Source organism: Astyanax mexicanus, chromosome 17 (genome assembly GCF_023375975.1).
Source record: "Astyanax mexicanus isolate ESR-SI-001 chromosome 17, AstMex3_surface, whole genome shotgun sequence".
Lineage (NCBI taxonomy): Eukaryota > Metazoa > Chordata > Actinopteri > Characiformes > Acestrorhamphidae > Astyanax > Astyanax mexicanus.
In genome coordinates this window covers 11,103,108-11,120,396 of record NC_064424.1, presented here as the reverse complement: position 1 = coordinate 11,120,396, position 17,289 = coordinate 11,103,108, and the positions used below count along the sequence as shown (strand labels likewise).

Below are 17,289 nucleotides of genomic sequence, written 5' to 3'. Positions count from 1 at the left end.
GTTCAAAGATGTTTTGGGGTTATTTTGATGCCTCAGATGCTTGGTGCCTTGACTGTGTGAATATAAACTAAGGTGGGGGGATTTTGGGTTGCAATGTAGGGTCTTCCAGCAAGACAATGAACCCAAACATACATCAAAAAGCACCCAGAGACGGATGGAAACAAAGTGCTGGAGAGTTCTGAAGTGACCAGCAATAAGTCAGAATCTAAATCCCATTAAACACCTGTGGAGAGAAAAAAAAACTTAAAATTGCTGTTAGGAAAAAAAGCACCCTTCAAATATGTGAGACCTGGAGCAGTTTGCAATAGGAGAGTCCAAAATTCCAGTTGAGAGGTGTAAGAAGCTTGTTGATGGTTGTCCGAAGTGACAGATTTCAGTTATTTTGTTTTGTGTTCTAATACACAGAAAAGAAATAAACATGTGTTTAACATGTATTTGCAATATTTTTCTGGGAGAAATACTTTGTTTTCTAGAAAACTTTCAGGGGTGCCAATACTTTCGGCCTGACTGTATATATGTATATACAGCTCTGAAAAAAAGAGACCATTTAAAAACGATGAGATTCTTTGATTTTACCAAATTGAAAATCTCTAGAATATAATTAAGAGGAAGATGGATGATCACAAGCCATCAAACCAAGCTGAACTGCTTGAATTTTTGCACCAGGAGTAAAGGCATAAAGTTATCCAAAAGCAGTGTGTAAGACTGGTGGAGGAGAGCATGAAAACTGTGATTAAAAACCAGGAATATTCTACCAAATATTGATTTCTGAACTCTTAAAACTTTATGAATATGAGCTTGTTTTCTTTGCATTATTTGAGGTCTGAAAGCTCTGCATCTTTGGTACAAATGCATCACTCTTACCTTCTGCCTTTATCTTGTCTTTCTGTCCGCAGTGTGTTTTGTACCTTTGGTCGCTGAAAATCCTCTACCCAAAGACGCTATTTTTACTGAGAGGAAATCACGAATGTAGACATTTGACAGAATATTTCACCTTCAAACAAGAATGTGAGTATGTGTTCTTCTATTATTCTCTTGATCCTGCCCTTCCCTCCTCTATCTGTCAGGCAGCCTCTCTGAATGTGAGCTCCAGTCCTGGGCATGTCCTCTCAGGTGACTCCAGGCCGACTGATCTGACATCTAAAGACCAGAGCTTTTTAATCTATGAACAGTAACAGAAATGGGCTAATCAATAAAAAAATTGATGTGATTAATTACAATTTACTGCAATTTTCCTTTTTAACACTGAAACCTTTAATAATGGATATTAAATATAAAATAAAATAAAAATGAGTGTAAGGTCAAAACAATATGATTTTTCTTATTTTCAGATATGTTTTTTTATCTTTTTAACCTTTGAACACAGATTCTCCTTAGTGAACTGTGTATGTTTAAGTACCAGCTCAATTTAACTATGTCACAACATCAATGGAAAATATAAAAAAGGAACAAGGACATATTTTGTTGAATCACATATTGGTTTTTATTAAGTCAAAACTTCAGATTAAAAAATCAAATTAATGACAATTTAATCACACCATGTGATTAATTTAATGACGGTTAATCACAAGTTAAAATGCAAGTACTGTTTTGTGTTTTAGAAAGGGAGAAAAAATACAGTGTATAGTCTGTTAAGATTGAGAGGTAATTATAAGATTTAATCTATTTTTTTAGCTTAAATTAAAAAGTAATTTACCTTCTGAACTCTGCAGTATCAATGTCATGTTTACATCAATAAAATAATTAAAACTGCTTATACATCACTAGTTTTTAAAAATAGTGAGATATAGGAAAACATTGGGGCCAAATCTGGTAAAAAAATATTCATTAAAATGTTTTAAAAATGTGATCAAATTCTAGATAAAACTATTGCATTGATCACTTATGTTGACATCACTATTCCAAATGCTAGACTGGTCCTCCATACCAGTTCAAATTTTTTTTTTTTTTTTCAAAAAAACTTTATTATTATACGATATTATATATGATATGATATTATATGAAAATATATTATTAAATTATTGGTCTTCTCACTTATTAGAACACCAAAAGTGTTCATTTATGACTGAACAATTGTGGTTGTTTTGTACAAATTTCTAGAATTTCTAGAAAAAAACAGTGTTTTTATACTGTGATATTTTTCTCAAATTTGATTTGCAACACCACAATATACATCTTTATCGCTGTTTATTGAAAGATTTTGAGTTAAATAGGATGAGAAAATACGAACTGTTTGATTATAAAAACTCCACAAGTTAAAATACTTCCGTTGCTGCTCTGTTTGTAGCTGCGCTGTTTGGCTTGTGTGCGCTGCATTGTTTCTAGGTTACCTGTATGTGGCGGAGCTTTGGTTACAGTGCATTACCAGCTGATAACGGCACTCATAGAACGCCTTTTAAGCCAATTACATTGCAGGGTCGGAACTAACTGTTGTATAATATTGCAATATATCACGACCAGTGTTGGGAAGTAACGGATTACATGTAACGGCGTTACGTAATCAGATTACAAATTATGAGTAACTGTAATCCGTTACAGTTACTGCTTCAGTAAATGGTAATCAGATTACAGTTACTCTGCTAAAATAAATGGATTACATTGCGGTACTTTTCTATTTTTGGTCTTCCAATCCAACACTGACAAAACGCAATCACATTCACATAAATCACGACATCAGAATATTCTGTGATTCACAACCTCCTGCTCAGAATGTTTTCACTGCAGAAGCGCCCCCTAGCCCGTCGGCGGGCCCGTTCTGACTATGTAAAGTTGAATGCTTATAAGCGTCAAATATTCTAAACACACCGACCAAATAACCGACTCATATTCTTTAGTACTAATTTAACTACCTGCATGCAAATTTACAACCATCTACATGAAACCAGTCGCCAGAAATCGCCAACTGAAAACAGCCTGTTTTTTCACATTGTTTACATGGGGAACACGCCTCCCCAACAAAATAGCCTTATAAAATATTATTAGTATATAAAATAACATCATACTACATTATAGAAAATTCACTTACTATCACAGCATCCACAATACAGCACTGAACCGCAGATAAAATATCCATAAAGTCCTTTATTCGCCTGCTTACTTCTCCTCACAAACATGCGTTTATTTTCAGCGGTCCACAAACCACTATTTTTCTTGAGTGATCGTCTTTTGAACCAATAACGTGAGCGCTGGATCAATCCAATCCAATCAAATCAGGTCGTAGCCTTTCTCCAGCGTCACAAAAGTGATTGACACCTATTTCAACCAATAGTCCACCCTTAGACGAAAACATTGGTACGTAATTTGCCCTGATTGGTCTCCTAATGGCTGGGGGAGGGGCATGCCTATCCGCTGTCACCAAATTCCCTCTGCTAAACATAAGTGCGCCCACAGCGCGCATACGTGTGATTTTGTTTGTCATTTCATCAAAAAGTATTAATATTACTCTGAAATAGACTTACATTCATTTATTTTATCACAAACAAAAAAAAATTACAAACTCTGGCTGTATAGAGACAGATTTACTGGAGAGGTTTTGAACACTTTAGAGACGCCTGGTGGACACCTAATATAATGCAGTGTAACTCTTCAATGCATTGTGATATAAATTACAAATTTTGTAATTTGTTTGTCAAGACCCTACTGAATCAGGAAATGTAGAGAATGATTGACTATTCATCACCAACATCCATACACACATTGTAAACTCTAAATATAACAGGCGCTTTTTTTTTTACATTTTCTTCTGCATTTGATGTTCTCAAATGGAACTTAAATAATGGAAATTAAAGTGTTGAAGTGAATTATTGTTTACTGTTTATGATTACACTGCATTTGACATTTAATAATAAAACATTCAAATTATATTTTGTTTGCATTTGTGAGTTCTTAGAAAAGGAACAGATTGTAATCGCATTAAATCCTATTGGACCGAATTGTATCGTATAAAGACATAATTTGAGGTATCGTACATTATCGTATCGCTGACTAAAATAATCGTATTGTATCGTATCGTAATGAATCTTGTGATTTACACCCCTAGATAATCCTGGCAAAAAATCCACCTGCAGAAAGTGGCAAACCTGCAAATAGTTAGCTTACAGTTGTTGTTACATTGTTTGGTTTTTAATGATTTTATCATCAATTTATAGAAGTGTTTTATAAAATTGTTTGATTAAATGGTTTCATAAGTATTTTTATAGGGTGATTGAAAAGGCTGTTTTATTTGTCTATCTATTAACTGGAAGGAAAAATAAAACAATAATATGCAAGATGTGGTTGCTACATTCATTCAGGCTTAAAAAAACGACAATATTGTAAGTAATCCAAAGTAATCAGATTACGTTACTCACTTGAAGTAATGTAACTGATTACGTTACAAATTACATTTTGAGTGATGTAATCAGTAATCTGTAAGGGATTACATTTTAAAAGTAACCTTCCCAACACTGATCACGACATATTGATTCGTAACCCAGTATATCGTGATACAGATCATACGTATCAAGGTTCTTGACAATATAGATGTTTGCTGGGCAGTGTTGAGTCTGTAAGAATAGCTGATGTTTTTGGAAAGGAACAGCTGAATGAAAGAGGATAGCGAGAGGAAAGGAGAGAAAGAGAAAGAGGAGAGAAGAGAGAGAGAAAGGAGAGGAGGTGATAAAGAAAAGGGGAGGGGTACAAATGCCAGATGAGGTAATGCCTAAGAGTGGAGCTATCCCACAAGGCTGAGCGATAGAATATAGACACAGGTGAAGGAGGGTGGAGAGAGAGAGTGAGATAGAGAGAGATAGATAGATAGAGAGAGAGAGAGAGAGGTGTAAGAGAGTTGGCGGCAAATTATTTCTGTAACTACTCCGCTGACCTGTCACCATGGATACAAATGCCCTTGAGAAGCGGCGAATTGAGATTTGATAAAAAAAAAAACATGTCACCCCATGAGCAGAGGGACCTGTACACCAGCAGACATCATTGTTTATGTTTGTTCCTGTGTGTGTGTGTGTGTGTGTGGGGGGGGGGGGGGTTGGGTGGAAAAGGGGGGGATGAAAATTGGGCAGGTGGTTTAGGAGTCTTAAGCCCACAGGGTATGAGTGACATCTATAGAATTATATTATATTATATCTATATATATTAAGGTAAAATTGTATGAATTTCCACCAATATATTAGAATGACTGAGCCTGTAAGCTGTAAACAAAGTTATTCTGGGTCATATATGATGGAAGACTACTGTAAGACTCCTATCAAAGTCTATAATTAATCGGTTAGACTTATTCACTTTATAATTCTGCTGAAAATGCTGAATAAAAGCAAAGGAAGAACTCAAATTGTGCCTATTTTAAAGATTTTACACTACTTACCTGTTTATTTTTATACTGATTTATTTCAAGTTCTTTGAATAGTTTATAAGGTACTACAAAGCCTTGCTTGTGTAGGGTTCATGAATCAGGAAAATCCCTCAGGTCTTTCAGTTTTTCTCAGTTTTTTTTTTAGTCATAATAAACTCATTATTAAACTAATTATTGAAACATCCTTCCATTATCCAATACTGATGTCTGTAACCCATTAAAACCTTAAGATAACAATTTAGTTACTATTCCTAAAGCAAAAAAGTTAATCAAGCTTTATAAAGTGCCTCTAAAATTGATGTAAATTATATTAGTAAAAAACGCTTATAAACAATATTTAAAGGGTTTGATGTAATTTAGCTGATTAAAATGTCAGATTCCTTTCATCACTACTGTGAGCAATTTTGACTTGATAAATGTATTCTATGAATAACAAGAAGGGAGAAATGTAAGAATTACTCACACTTCTTTCTAATTTTTAAGGCACACTTAATTTTCCCAAAAATCGTCAGTGCACCTTATGTATGAATTTAAACAGTCAGGTTGTAAGAAGCAGTAAAGAGAAGTGAAGTACAGCTTCATACAGAAGTTTCAGTTTAGTTCTCCAACCCTGAGGCTGTAGCAGCATAAGCATTAACAATAACTAACATAAATTATTTAATTAATTAGCATTAACTAACAGCACTAAGCTCTAGCACTTTTACCGTTCAGAGGTGAGTATGCTGTAGCTGTTTTCGGGTGGCATTCACGTAACGCTAGCGCTAGCAGTTAGCCGCTTATAATGCCTTATAATATGGTGTGCCATATAGTCTGAAAATACGGCATAAGATATTCTAGCCTTTTTTTTTACTTGATTATTAATATTATACAGTTTCTCATTCATTTCATAATCCTCTCATTACACTAATCATTCTAGACTGGATTCTAGACTGCACATATGAGCATCATTTTACACATTTTTCTGCTACCTGATCAGTTTAAACATTAAAAATTGCACTGAATCTGAATATTTAAACAGTACATGATGGGAATTTGAATGCATTAAAGTGTATCTCTCTCTCTTTTTCTCCTTTTCTGTCTGCTGTAGGTAAAATCAAGTATTCGGAGCAGGTGTACGACTCGTGTATGGAAGCATTCGACTGCCTTCCCTTGGCTGCACTCATGAACCAGCAGTTCTTGTGTGTTCACGGTGGCCTGTCTCCAGAAATACACACTTTAGACGACATAAAGAAGGTACCAACCGGCCCGTAGGAGCTCAGGTCCACTGTAATAGCCAGGCCATGCATGCTGGGATGGTGGGCTGCTGCATGAATACAGCTCAGAGTTTGTGGTTGTGTGTGTTCAGTGTGTGGTCTTTATGATGCGTCTCTGCGCGGCCTACAGTTGGATCGGTTTAAGGAGCCCCCGGCATTCGGGCCCATGTGTGACCTCCTGTGGTCAGACCCCCTGGAGGACTTTGGCAATGAGAAGAGTCAGGAGTACTTCAGCCACAACACAGTCAGAGGCTGCTCCTACTTCTACAGGTGAGAACGCTGTGCTTTAGTCACTTACTGAAAGGTTATTTGACTCGACAGGAACACTGTTAACAATTCTAGGATCAGAGGTTTAGAATCCAACCCAACAAACCCAGCCCCACTACAATAAAATAAAATAAAACAAAATAAAATTGTAAATAAAATGGAGGACTTTAATTTGAGCCTTTTTTCAGCAAATAAGAAGATGTTGGACAACTGTTTGGAGCACAAACATTCCACCAAAAGCTCTATTTTCTGTTTTCTGGTTTAATTTAAATAGCTAAAATGGGAAGCTTATTAAAAACTCAGAATGGATTTTACAGGGAATTAGTTTGCGCTGAGCAATAAAATCCCATAATTTATTTTCACCTTATTCTCTCACCTCAACCTGAACTTTCATTTTAGCATCTTTTCAGCAGATAGGAAGATGTTGGAAAACTGTTAGGTGCACAATCATTCCTCCCAAAGCTGTATTCTCTGCTATCTGGTCTAATTTAAATAGCTAAAATGGGAAGCTACTCAAAACTCAGAATGGATTTTACAGGGAATTAGTTTGTGCTGAGCATTGAAATCCCATCATTTATTTTCACCTTATTCTCTCACCTCAACCGGAACTTTCCTTTTAGCATCGTTTCGTCAGATAAGAACATGTTGGAAAACTGTTTGGGGCACAGACATTCCTCCCAAAGCTGTATTCTTTGTTATCTTGTTTAATTTTAATAGCTAAAAGTGGGAAGCTACTCAAAACTCAGCATGGATTCTTCAGGGCATCTTTTTGCGCCAAGCAATGAAATCCCATAATTTATTTTCACCTTATTCTCTCACATGAACCTGAACCTGAAAATCTAATATCCATGGCTGACTGGCTGACCACTCACACACAGCACATATTACGAGTGGGACATCCCCTGTCTCATCTTCTATTATTCTTCTCTGTAACATTAATTAGCTGATACACACACAGCCAGTACTAACATAATGCTATGTTGGTGCAAAATAAACCTATAAATGAAGATTTGGGGCAATTATAGATTAAAAACAGAACATTTGATCATTTGAAGCGATAACTGGAAACTATGCACAGAGACAGTACCATGTACATTTACCTTATACTGACACTGACATGGCAAATGTAATGGGATATGAAACTACAATGTTTAATGACTTTTGCCACATTCCATGGAAACTAAATAGAACGCTCCCTGACCTGTAGGACATGCATGTAGGGTCTCCTGTACTGAAAGTGGAGTTGCTTGCCTGTTTACATGGACAATCCTAGCCAGACACCGCCAATCTCAATCATTACCTCTTACTGTGCTGTCCACTTTGGGTGGTAATGGCTTCTATAATGTATTCCTAGTACATGTGTGACACTGTGGATAGAGGAAAATTGTTAAATGCCTGCACATCTTTAGAGTTTTGAGTTTAAACCACACTTTATTAACAATATTAGTTAAAACAGACCATCAGTTACATAAAAACACAGGTTTGTTTTATGCTAAAAGGTCATTAAAAATGAGTTCACCATTTAATATTTTACATAAAACTCCTTTGTAGTCCCACACATTTTCAAACCCAACATGACTGTCCATCGCATCATAAAACATAAAATCAACCCTCACCCTGGCCTGTATTAACCGTTTAAAAAGTAAAAGAACATCTTTAGAAGATAACACAGGTTTTCCAAAAAAAAAAAAAGATCATCTAAAGTAGTGCTGGGCAATATGGGAAAAATCATATATCACGATATGGAATTTTTTATATCACGATAACGATATATATCATGATATACCACATTTGAGTATGTTTTTTTAGTTATTCTTCGAAAAATATGACAAAATAATATCATTGCTTAATTTTTTTCCAACTTTATTTCAAAGTGACATTAAACCAAAAGTTCACAAATGAGAATTACTACCTTTTAGTGCAGCAATATATATGTATCAAATAAAAAAACAGATGAGGTAGATGCAGTAGCTAATTTTTTCAAAATTCTACAGGTATTTAAATTGAGTTGTCAAAATAAAGTCAATTAACATTTTTTAAAGTGTCCGTCAAATAAGGTAAAGCAGTGTCATGTAGCAAAACCACATTATGAAGCTTTTTTTTGCGAAGATTACTTTTGGTATCACTTATATAAACCGAGTTTATGCAAAGTGACCACGCCAATACATTTCATCGTAGCCTACTTTATATATTTGCATGAATTATTGATGAAATTACTGTAGAAACGATAGAGACAGACACTTTTCTATCGTCGCTACGATATTTACCGTCATATCGCACAGCGTTTATCTAAAAAAATCTAAATATAATGCATAGCTTGCAGTATCAAAATATAATATAACATAGTCTCTCTCTCTCTCTCTCTCTCTCTCTCTCTCACCCACACACACACTGTCTCCGTTATTCCTGTGTGTTCCACCAACTGCTTAGTATTTCACACACCGTGATGAAAATTTGATGGAACTCTGTGTGTGTTTGTGGTGTTAGATAGAGGCTGTGTTAGAGCGAGAAGGTTATTGTGTTTGTGTATTTCTACACAAGCTTTAGTATTTGGTTGCTCATGGAATTAGTAAAAGAGCATTCGGAAGACTTTAAACATGGTCAGTTCAACTTACACACACACACACACACACACACAGTTCCTCCATACCCAGGGCTGTCAGGGCTGAAATATTCATCAGGGTGAAGGGAAGGGTTGTCCCAGTATGTATCTCACGGCACTTCTGAGATCACATCACACGCTGCATTACCTCTTGTATCAGCCACATTACAGTGCCTGTGTGTGTGTCCACGTGCATGTTTGTGTGTGTGTGTGTGTGTGTGTGTCTGTGTTTGTGTGTTTAAGAGGAAAATCACGTGCTCTTACTGAACCCTACACTTACTGAACATGCACAGGCTACTGTCTAGTATGCTGTTTCACGCACTGTGACTCATGTGTGTGGCTGTATCCATGGCTGTGTGTGTGTTTAATCACAATTTTAAGTCATTTTTTTGTATTAAACAGATGTCCAACATCTACATGCCATTGTCTCTTTTATACATAAAGCTCTGGAAAAAAATAATAGATCACTTAAAAATCCTGAGATTCTTTAATTTTACCAAATTGAAAATCTCTGGAATATAATAAAGAGGAAGGTGGATGATCACAAGCCATCAAACCAAGCTGAACTGCGTGGAGTGGCATAAAGTTGTCCAAAAGCAGCGTGTAAGACTGGTGGAGGAGAACATGCCAAGATGCATGAAAACTGTGATTAAAAACCAGGATTATTCCACCAAATATTGATTTCTGAACTCTTAAAACTTTATTAATATGAATATTAAATATCATTTTCCTTGCATTATTTGAAGTCTGAAAGCTTATCCAGCGCTATATATTATATATGATAAAATGTTTCTCTGAACTGTGTATCAGATTCAGCTGTAAATACCTAGAAATAAAAGCTGAAATGTTGATCTGTTCATGTCAATCCTAAATCTGTCTAGATGTCTATCAATATGTCTGCCTGTCTATCTGTTATGCTGTCTGTCTATGTCTGCCTACCTGTCTGTATTATTGCCTCATATTCCTGTCCTTTAACTTTCTCGTTCTCTTTCTTTCTGTCATTGTCTTCAGATAATATATATATACAAAAATAAGAGACCACCTCAGTTTCTGAATCAGTTTCTATTATTTTGCTATTTTAAGGTATATATTACAGTGAAATGAAAATTGTTGTTTTATTCTATAAAGTACAGACAATATTTCTCCCAAATTCCGATTAATAATATTGTCATTTAGAGCATTTATTTGCAGAAAATAAGAAATGGCTGAAAAAAAAGATGCAGAGCTTTCAGACCTCAAATAATGCAAAGAAAACAAGTTTATATTCATAAAGTTCAGAAATCAATATTTAGTGGAATAACCCTTGTTTTTAATCACAGTTTTTATGCATCTTGGCACGTTCTCCTCCACCAGTCTTACACACTGCTTTTGGATAACTTTATGCCACTCCTGGTGCAAAGATTTAAGCAGTTCAGTTTGGTTTGATGGCGTGTGATCATTCATCTTTCTCTTGATTATATTCCAGAGGTTTTCAATTTGGTAAAATCAAAGAAACTTAAAAAATAATTTTTAAGTGGTCTCTTGTTTTCTTCCAGAGCTGTATATTCCTTATATCTCTCTAACCCTCTATCCCCTATTGTACTGTACATATCCACAGTCATGATGAAGCGTGTGTTATATCAGGTTATATCAGTGTAGACTGTGCTAATGCGCTGCAGTGTGTATGGTGTGTTTATGCTTGGTGTGAGACAGACTGAAGGAGAGTCACTGTTCTATGGGTTTGAGACTCTGTGGCACTGTGTAGCAGTGTGTGTGTATGTGTGTGTGTGTTTGTAGCATTGAGCCAGGAGAAAACTGCAGCAGATTTGGGCCAATCAATAGCAGTGCTTGATTCATCATTATGTTTCTAAGCAGAGCCAAAGCCTGTCTTCCAGCCATTTGGACTAATATTCTCTCTCTCAACACAATCACTGCTTTCATCACATCCTCTTTCCTGCATCGGGGAGCCACCAATCTGCAGCATGTGTGTGTGTGTATGTGTGTGTAAGTGTGAGTGGGTGGGAGAATGTGTGTGCATGCGAGCTGTGCTCATTCTTCAGCGATGGCACTGAACACACTAATCATCCAACGATATGGTCTCTTATGTCTGCTATTAAAACTCACACATACACCACACACACACACACACACATATCCATTCAGTGTTCTTCTGTTATGTAAGAATCACAGAAGCAGTTTATGCTAAAAGAACTGCTCACCTCCCCAATTCACCATGTAATGAAGAATCAGCCTGAGGGTAGAGACTGCGGTCATGTTTATTAACTGACTGAGTTCTAAAGGTGCTCTTAGCTTCTCACATATCTAAGACACACACTCAGACACACACACACAGACACACACAGACACAGACCTTCAGAGTGAATCCCTGAACATGCTGTAGAAACACCCTGGATTTCTTTGCAGTTGTTTCATATTTCATGAAGCACCTTGCAGTGCGTTGCCAGGTTCTCCTGAATCTCTCAGTCTGTTGTGAAAAGTACATTCCATAAAAGTTCCATGTTTTTCAAAACGCTGAAAGGCTGTAGCTTGGAATATCATGTCCCATGACTTTTGCCATGTTCTTTTTTTATGTTCTCCCTTGTTGGAGGTCTAAAACTTAATTTCGCTCTATAATAAGGCATTGTTCTCAAGGGAGGACATATAAACTAAAACAAACCAATAGACAAGAAAAAGTATTTTTGGGTTTATGTCTTTCTAATTTCTATGCTCAAGTTTTAGCTAAACAGATGTGGTATCAGTTTACTTATAATGCTAAGATTTTCATGATGGGGTTCCAAATGTTGCTGAACTGCTGCTGATTGTGTTTAGTATACAAAACTATTTTTTCTAATGAAATGTAGTCTGTTAAGACATTTAACCACTGTGGTCTTGTAAAATGTTGTTTTGTTTTCCAATTTAATGAAATAGATTTTTAACTAAGGCTAATGCCACCAATATTATTATTTTTTTATTCATACTTTAATCCCAGTGTTCAAAAGCAGTGTCATCTCTGAGTAAGCATAAAGAAGGCAGATGTGGTATATTAATATCTGTTAGGTGTGAAACGTATCTAACAACTTCATTCTTTACTGGTGTATAAAGCCAAATTGCATTAAAATAATTGTTCTATGTGTCTTGTGAACATTGCTTTACAAATATCTGATTTGGAAAGTTTCATTTTAAACACCTTATACTGTGTAATATGCGTTCTACAAAAAGGTTTATATTGTATTAACTGCATATTTGTATTGTGTCATACAAAAAGTATTTGTAAATTTACTTTTGCCATGTTCTGCCATTCTGAAAACTGTTTATTTGGGTGAGTGCTTCCATTTGTTTACAGTAAGCTTAGATTTTCAGATTTCCACAAAAGCTAGGTGGCACAGATAGTGCTAGGAAATGCCTCCCGACAGCGCTACACTGGGGAACCCTAAGGGTTCCGTTAAGCCAGGGTAATATTAGCTAGCGGTTCGTCGGTTTGGCTGATATACTCACCTCTGAACAGCAAAAGAGCACTTAGCGCGGTTAGCGGCTATTGCTAATACTGCTCCAGCCTCAGCGCTGGAGAACTAAGCTGAAACTCCTGTATAACACTGCACTTCAGCGGAGCAGTTTTACTGCTCTGTAATACCTGATGTGTAAAATTCATACATAAGTCTCACTGGATTATAAGGAGCACTGACAATTTTTTGAAAAATTAAAGGATTTTAAGTGCGCCTTATAGTGTGAAAAATACAGTAGTTTTTTGGTGTTGCTAATTGCATTACTTTTTGAGAACTGTATTTTGGTCAGACTATGACAGAATTCAGCATGGCACCTTTCATCATCTATATGTTGTTTATATTAATCCGCATAGTGCACTGCATGACAGAATAGCAGCTGCTGTGAAAAAAAAATAAGTTTATGAAATGGAGCCTTTATAAGGAAAGGAAAAAGACATTTAGAACTTCCAGGCAGTTTTCACATCATTTTGGAACAATTCTATATCTACTTATTATACAATACTAACACAAGGTAAATAGCAACTAGTGTGTAGTGAAAAATGACAGAAAATAATGGAGTTAATAAAAAATAAGTTTAAATAAGACAAGAATGGGCAGATCTGGTTTACAGTGTGTGTAAAAGCACATACATGGGTTTAGTGCAGACGTCTCTGGGCTGAAACTGAAGGCAGAAGGATGCTTCCCAAGCAACTAAATCACACTTTAGTCAGCAGCAAAAAATACAGAGTGGGGAGGGAACGAGGGATAGCTGGAGAACAAAAGAGAGCGGGAGCAAGGAGAGGAGGAAGAGCGACAGAGAGAGAGGGAGTAGAGAGAGAGAGAGAGACAGTGGGGCCCACACTGCAGCCAGCAGCAGCAGCAACAGCAACACAGCTCTGAGATCTATCCCACAATCCCCAAGGGCTTTGCAGTGTGGTGTTGCCATGACGACCCACTCCTCTTGCCCAAATTGGAGCGAGAGAGTGAAAGAGAGAGAGAGAGAGAGAGAGAGAGAGAGAGAGAAAAAGAAAGATGGGGAGAGAGATATAGAGAGGATAGAGTGATTTGAGGAGAAAAAGGTAGGAGAAGTAACGCAATAAGGAGAAAGAATGTGTGTGTGTGTGTGTGTGTGTGTGTGTGTGTGTGTGTGTGTGTGTGTGTGTGTGTGAGAGAGAGAGAGAGAGAGAGAGAGAGAGAGAGAGAGAGAGAGATGAAGAAGGAACAGAGAGCGATGAGACAAGTGTGGAGTAGAGACAAGTCGGCAAGAGGAGGGGAAGAGCTAAAGTGTTTTACACTCTTGTCCAGGCTGTACTTTAAACCTTTAGCACATTACACAAAATGCTGTGCGAATCTCTCTTTCTCTCTTTTTTTTGCTCTCTCTATCTCTCTCTCTCTTTTTACACAGGCGCACACACACACACACACACACACACACAGATGTAGGAGCTGTAGGCTGTATGAAGCCATGGCATCAGCTCTTCTCCATTATATCCCACACTGTGCGCTCCATTAGCTCCTGACAGGCAAAACGATGCGCGCACACACACACACACACACACACACACACAGACGCACACACACTACGCCCTGCAGTTTATTATTGGTAGTAGTGCTTTGTTGAAACCCAGTGTGTAACCTAACACTTGTTTCACACATTACACAGCAAATTTCACTGTGCCTATAGCAACAGCTTCCAGTGGTTTACTGGGAATACTGTACTCTACTGTACCCTACTGTACTGTGTGTCCAGTATGATGAAAAACATGATATTTTATTTACATTTTGTTTATTCACTTAGCAAAAATGATGCTACTCACCCAGTCAGATCTGTGCATTATGATGAGTGTTGTTTAGTTTCTTGTATCTAACACAAGAAAACATGTTTTTGATTATGATATATTGAAATTATATATTATTGGCCTTTATTTTTTGTGTAGTTTCTGTTTTAACCATGATGTAAATGGAAATTTCTACTTTCTAATAACTTATGTTGTAAAGCCCACGTGAGACTCTTAAGGTTGTCATATATATAGTAGGTTGTTCTTTTTAGGAAGATAAATATAGTGAAAGATGTATATTCTGCAGAGACGTAAAATGTTAATTTCTTTCTTTTCTTTTCTTTGCAGATTTAATGAAGGTCATTGTTTTATAGCTGTGAAACATGTTTTTTTGTTAATATTTGTTGTACATTTTTAGTAATTTGGCCTAATGAAATAAGTTCCATCATTGGTGCTATTTTGTACAATTGAGTATTTATGATTAAATAAATGTAAAAGCTGCTCTAAATTAATTTGCCTTTGATTTATCCTTAGTCTAGAACCTGCTTAGTGTTACAATTACAAATATGAATAATCAAAAAATAGAAATCAATAATTGGCGATAATGTTGATAAGAATATTGTTATATTATTAGTATTATTAGCTTAGTGGTTAGCACATTGGCATCCCAGCACTGGGGTCTTGGGTTCAAGTCCCTATCTAGGTGGAGTTTCTATCTTCTCCCTGTGTTTGTGTGGGTTTGTCAGGGGACTCCGGTTCCCTCCCACAGTCCAAAAACATGGAGAGCAGGTAAATTGGTATTACACAGAAAAATGGAATACTCTAAATTGATCTGGTGTGTATTTGTGTGTGGTATGTATATAAGTGCATGTAGTGTATTGTGCCCAGATATGGATTGGCACTCTGTCCTGGGTAAAATGCTGTAGTGCCCGATGCAGTCCTCCAGGTGAACGGTTGTTTCTGGTTAAGAGTATGCTGAGCGTTATTGGCTGCCGCTTCTCACTGGTGTGCGGATGAGTGCTGAGTATATAGGGTTGTGTGTAAAACGTGATTGTAAAGCGTCCTTTGGTTTCTAGAAAGGCGCTAAATGTATAATTGTAACTTCAATTATTCATTTATATTATTATACTTGTTAGTTGTTGCTGTTCTGTATTTTTGTTATGACCAAATGCCTGGTCTAAAATAAAAAAAATTGGGAACATTTTGGTAAGTTTAGTTTAGTCTCTAAGGACAAAAATCAGTCACTCAATAAACCTACACTGACATCTCACATGTCATGGGACAGGAATTAGTTATCATGAACCATGATTTTTGCCATGTCCCATGTTAGCTAAACAACATTGCACTGATCTCTGGCCTCTTTGCCCAGACAATCATTACTACTCACTCTGCTGTATTTCGCTGTATTCAAGTACATATGTGCTAGTTAGGATTAAGGAATTCTAAGTGCACAATTCCAAAAATTGAAGGTGTCATTCTTCTATTAGGCCTCATATTTTCCATAATCTTCCGCTGCCTTTCTATGAACATGTTGGCTAGTGCACCACCTCACTCATATCTGAAGAAGACAACATCTGCTGAAAAACTCAGATGGTAGATTATACTAATGGCCTAAGATGGTCCTTCATGTCAATGATAGATGAAAAGCTGGTCATCCAGGCAGAAACATATTCTATACGGATAAGTCACCAAGAAAACCATCTCTTGACCAGCATAGTGTACAGCTCTGGAAAAAAAAGAGACCACTTAAAAATAATGAGTTTCTTTAATTTTACCAAAATGAAAACCTCTGGAATATAATCAAGAGGAAGATGGATGATCACAAGCCATCAAATCAAGCTGAACTGCCTGAAGGTTTGCACCAGCAGTGGCATAAAGTTATAAAAAGCAGTGTGTAAGACTGGTGGAGAAGAACATGCAAAGATGCGTGAAAACTGTGATTAAAAACCAGGGTTATTCCACCAAATATTGATTTCTGAACTCTTAAAACTTTGAGGTCTGAAAGCTCTGCATCTGTTTTGTTATTTGACCTATTTCATATTTTCTGCAAATAAAAGCTCTAAATGACACTATTTTTATTTGGAATTTGAGAGAAATGTTATCTATAGTTTATAGAATAAAAGAACAATGTTCATTTCACTCAAACATATACCTATAAATTGCAAAATCAGAGAAACTGATTCAGAAACTGAAGTGGTCTCTACTTTTTTCCAGAGCTGGTCATCCAGCATGGTCTTGCTGGTCAATCTGATCAACAAGGCTGGCTCAGCTTGGTCAAAATTATCATGTTTGTAGGCTAGCTTAACCATCAAAAAACAAACCCTATGCTGGTCAATGCAGGCTGTTATTTTCAGCAGGGAGGGTTTCAAAAAATTATATTTTGGTTAAATGCTGCAGATCGCAGCATCTCAAAAAGATAAAAATGCAAAACTGGGTGTTTATTGTGTGTGTGAAAAAGAGAGTGAGAGAAGCTTCATGGTGAAAGATGGTGCACTATAGCTCATTACTAAGTCATGAGGACTAGTGGAAGTATTAAGCTGTAATATAAATGTCAGCGTGTGTGTAATTACTGGTGCGCAAGCTC

At 36.5% G+C, this 17,289-nt stretch overlaps 1 protein-coding gene across 2 annotated transcripts in view; it reads left to right on the top strand.

Moving 5' to 3' along the window:
- Positions 1 to 17,289, top strand: part of ppp3ca (protein phosphatase 3, catalytic subunit, alpha isozyme) — a 90,648-nt gene that overhangs the window by 57,795 nt on the left and 15,564 nt on the right. For both annotated transcript variants that reach the window (XM_022676099.2, XM_022676098.2), the window contains exons 4-6: positions 897 to 1,008; positions 6,432 to 6,577; positions 6,728 to 6,867. In XM_022676099.2, the coding sequence (XP_022531820.1) occupies positions 897 to 1,008; positions 6,432 to 6,577; positions 6,728 to 6,867 (398 nt within the window). The remainder of the gene's footprint in view (positions 1 to 896; positions 1,009 to 6,431; positions 6,578 to 6,727; positions 6,868 to 17,289) is intronic.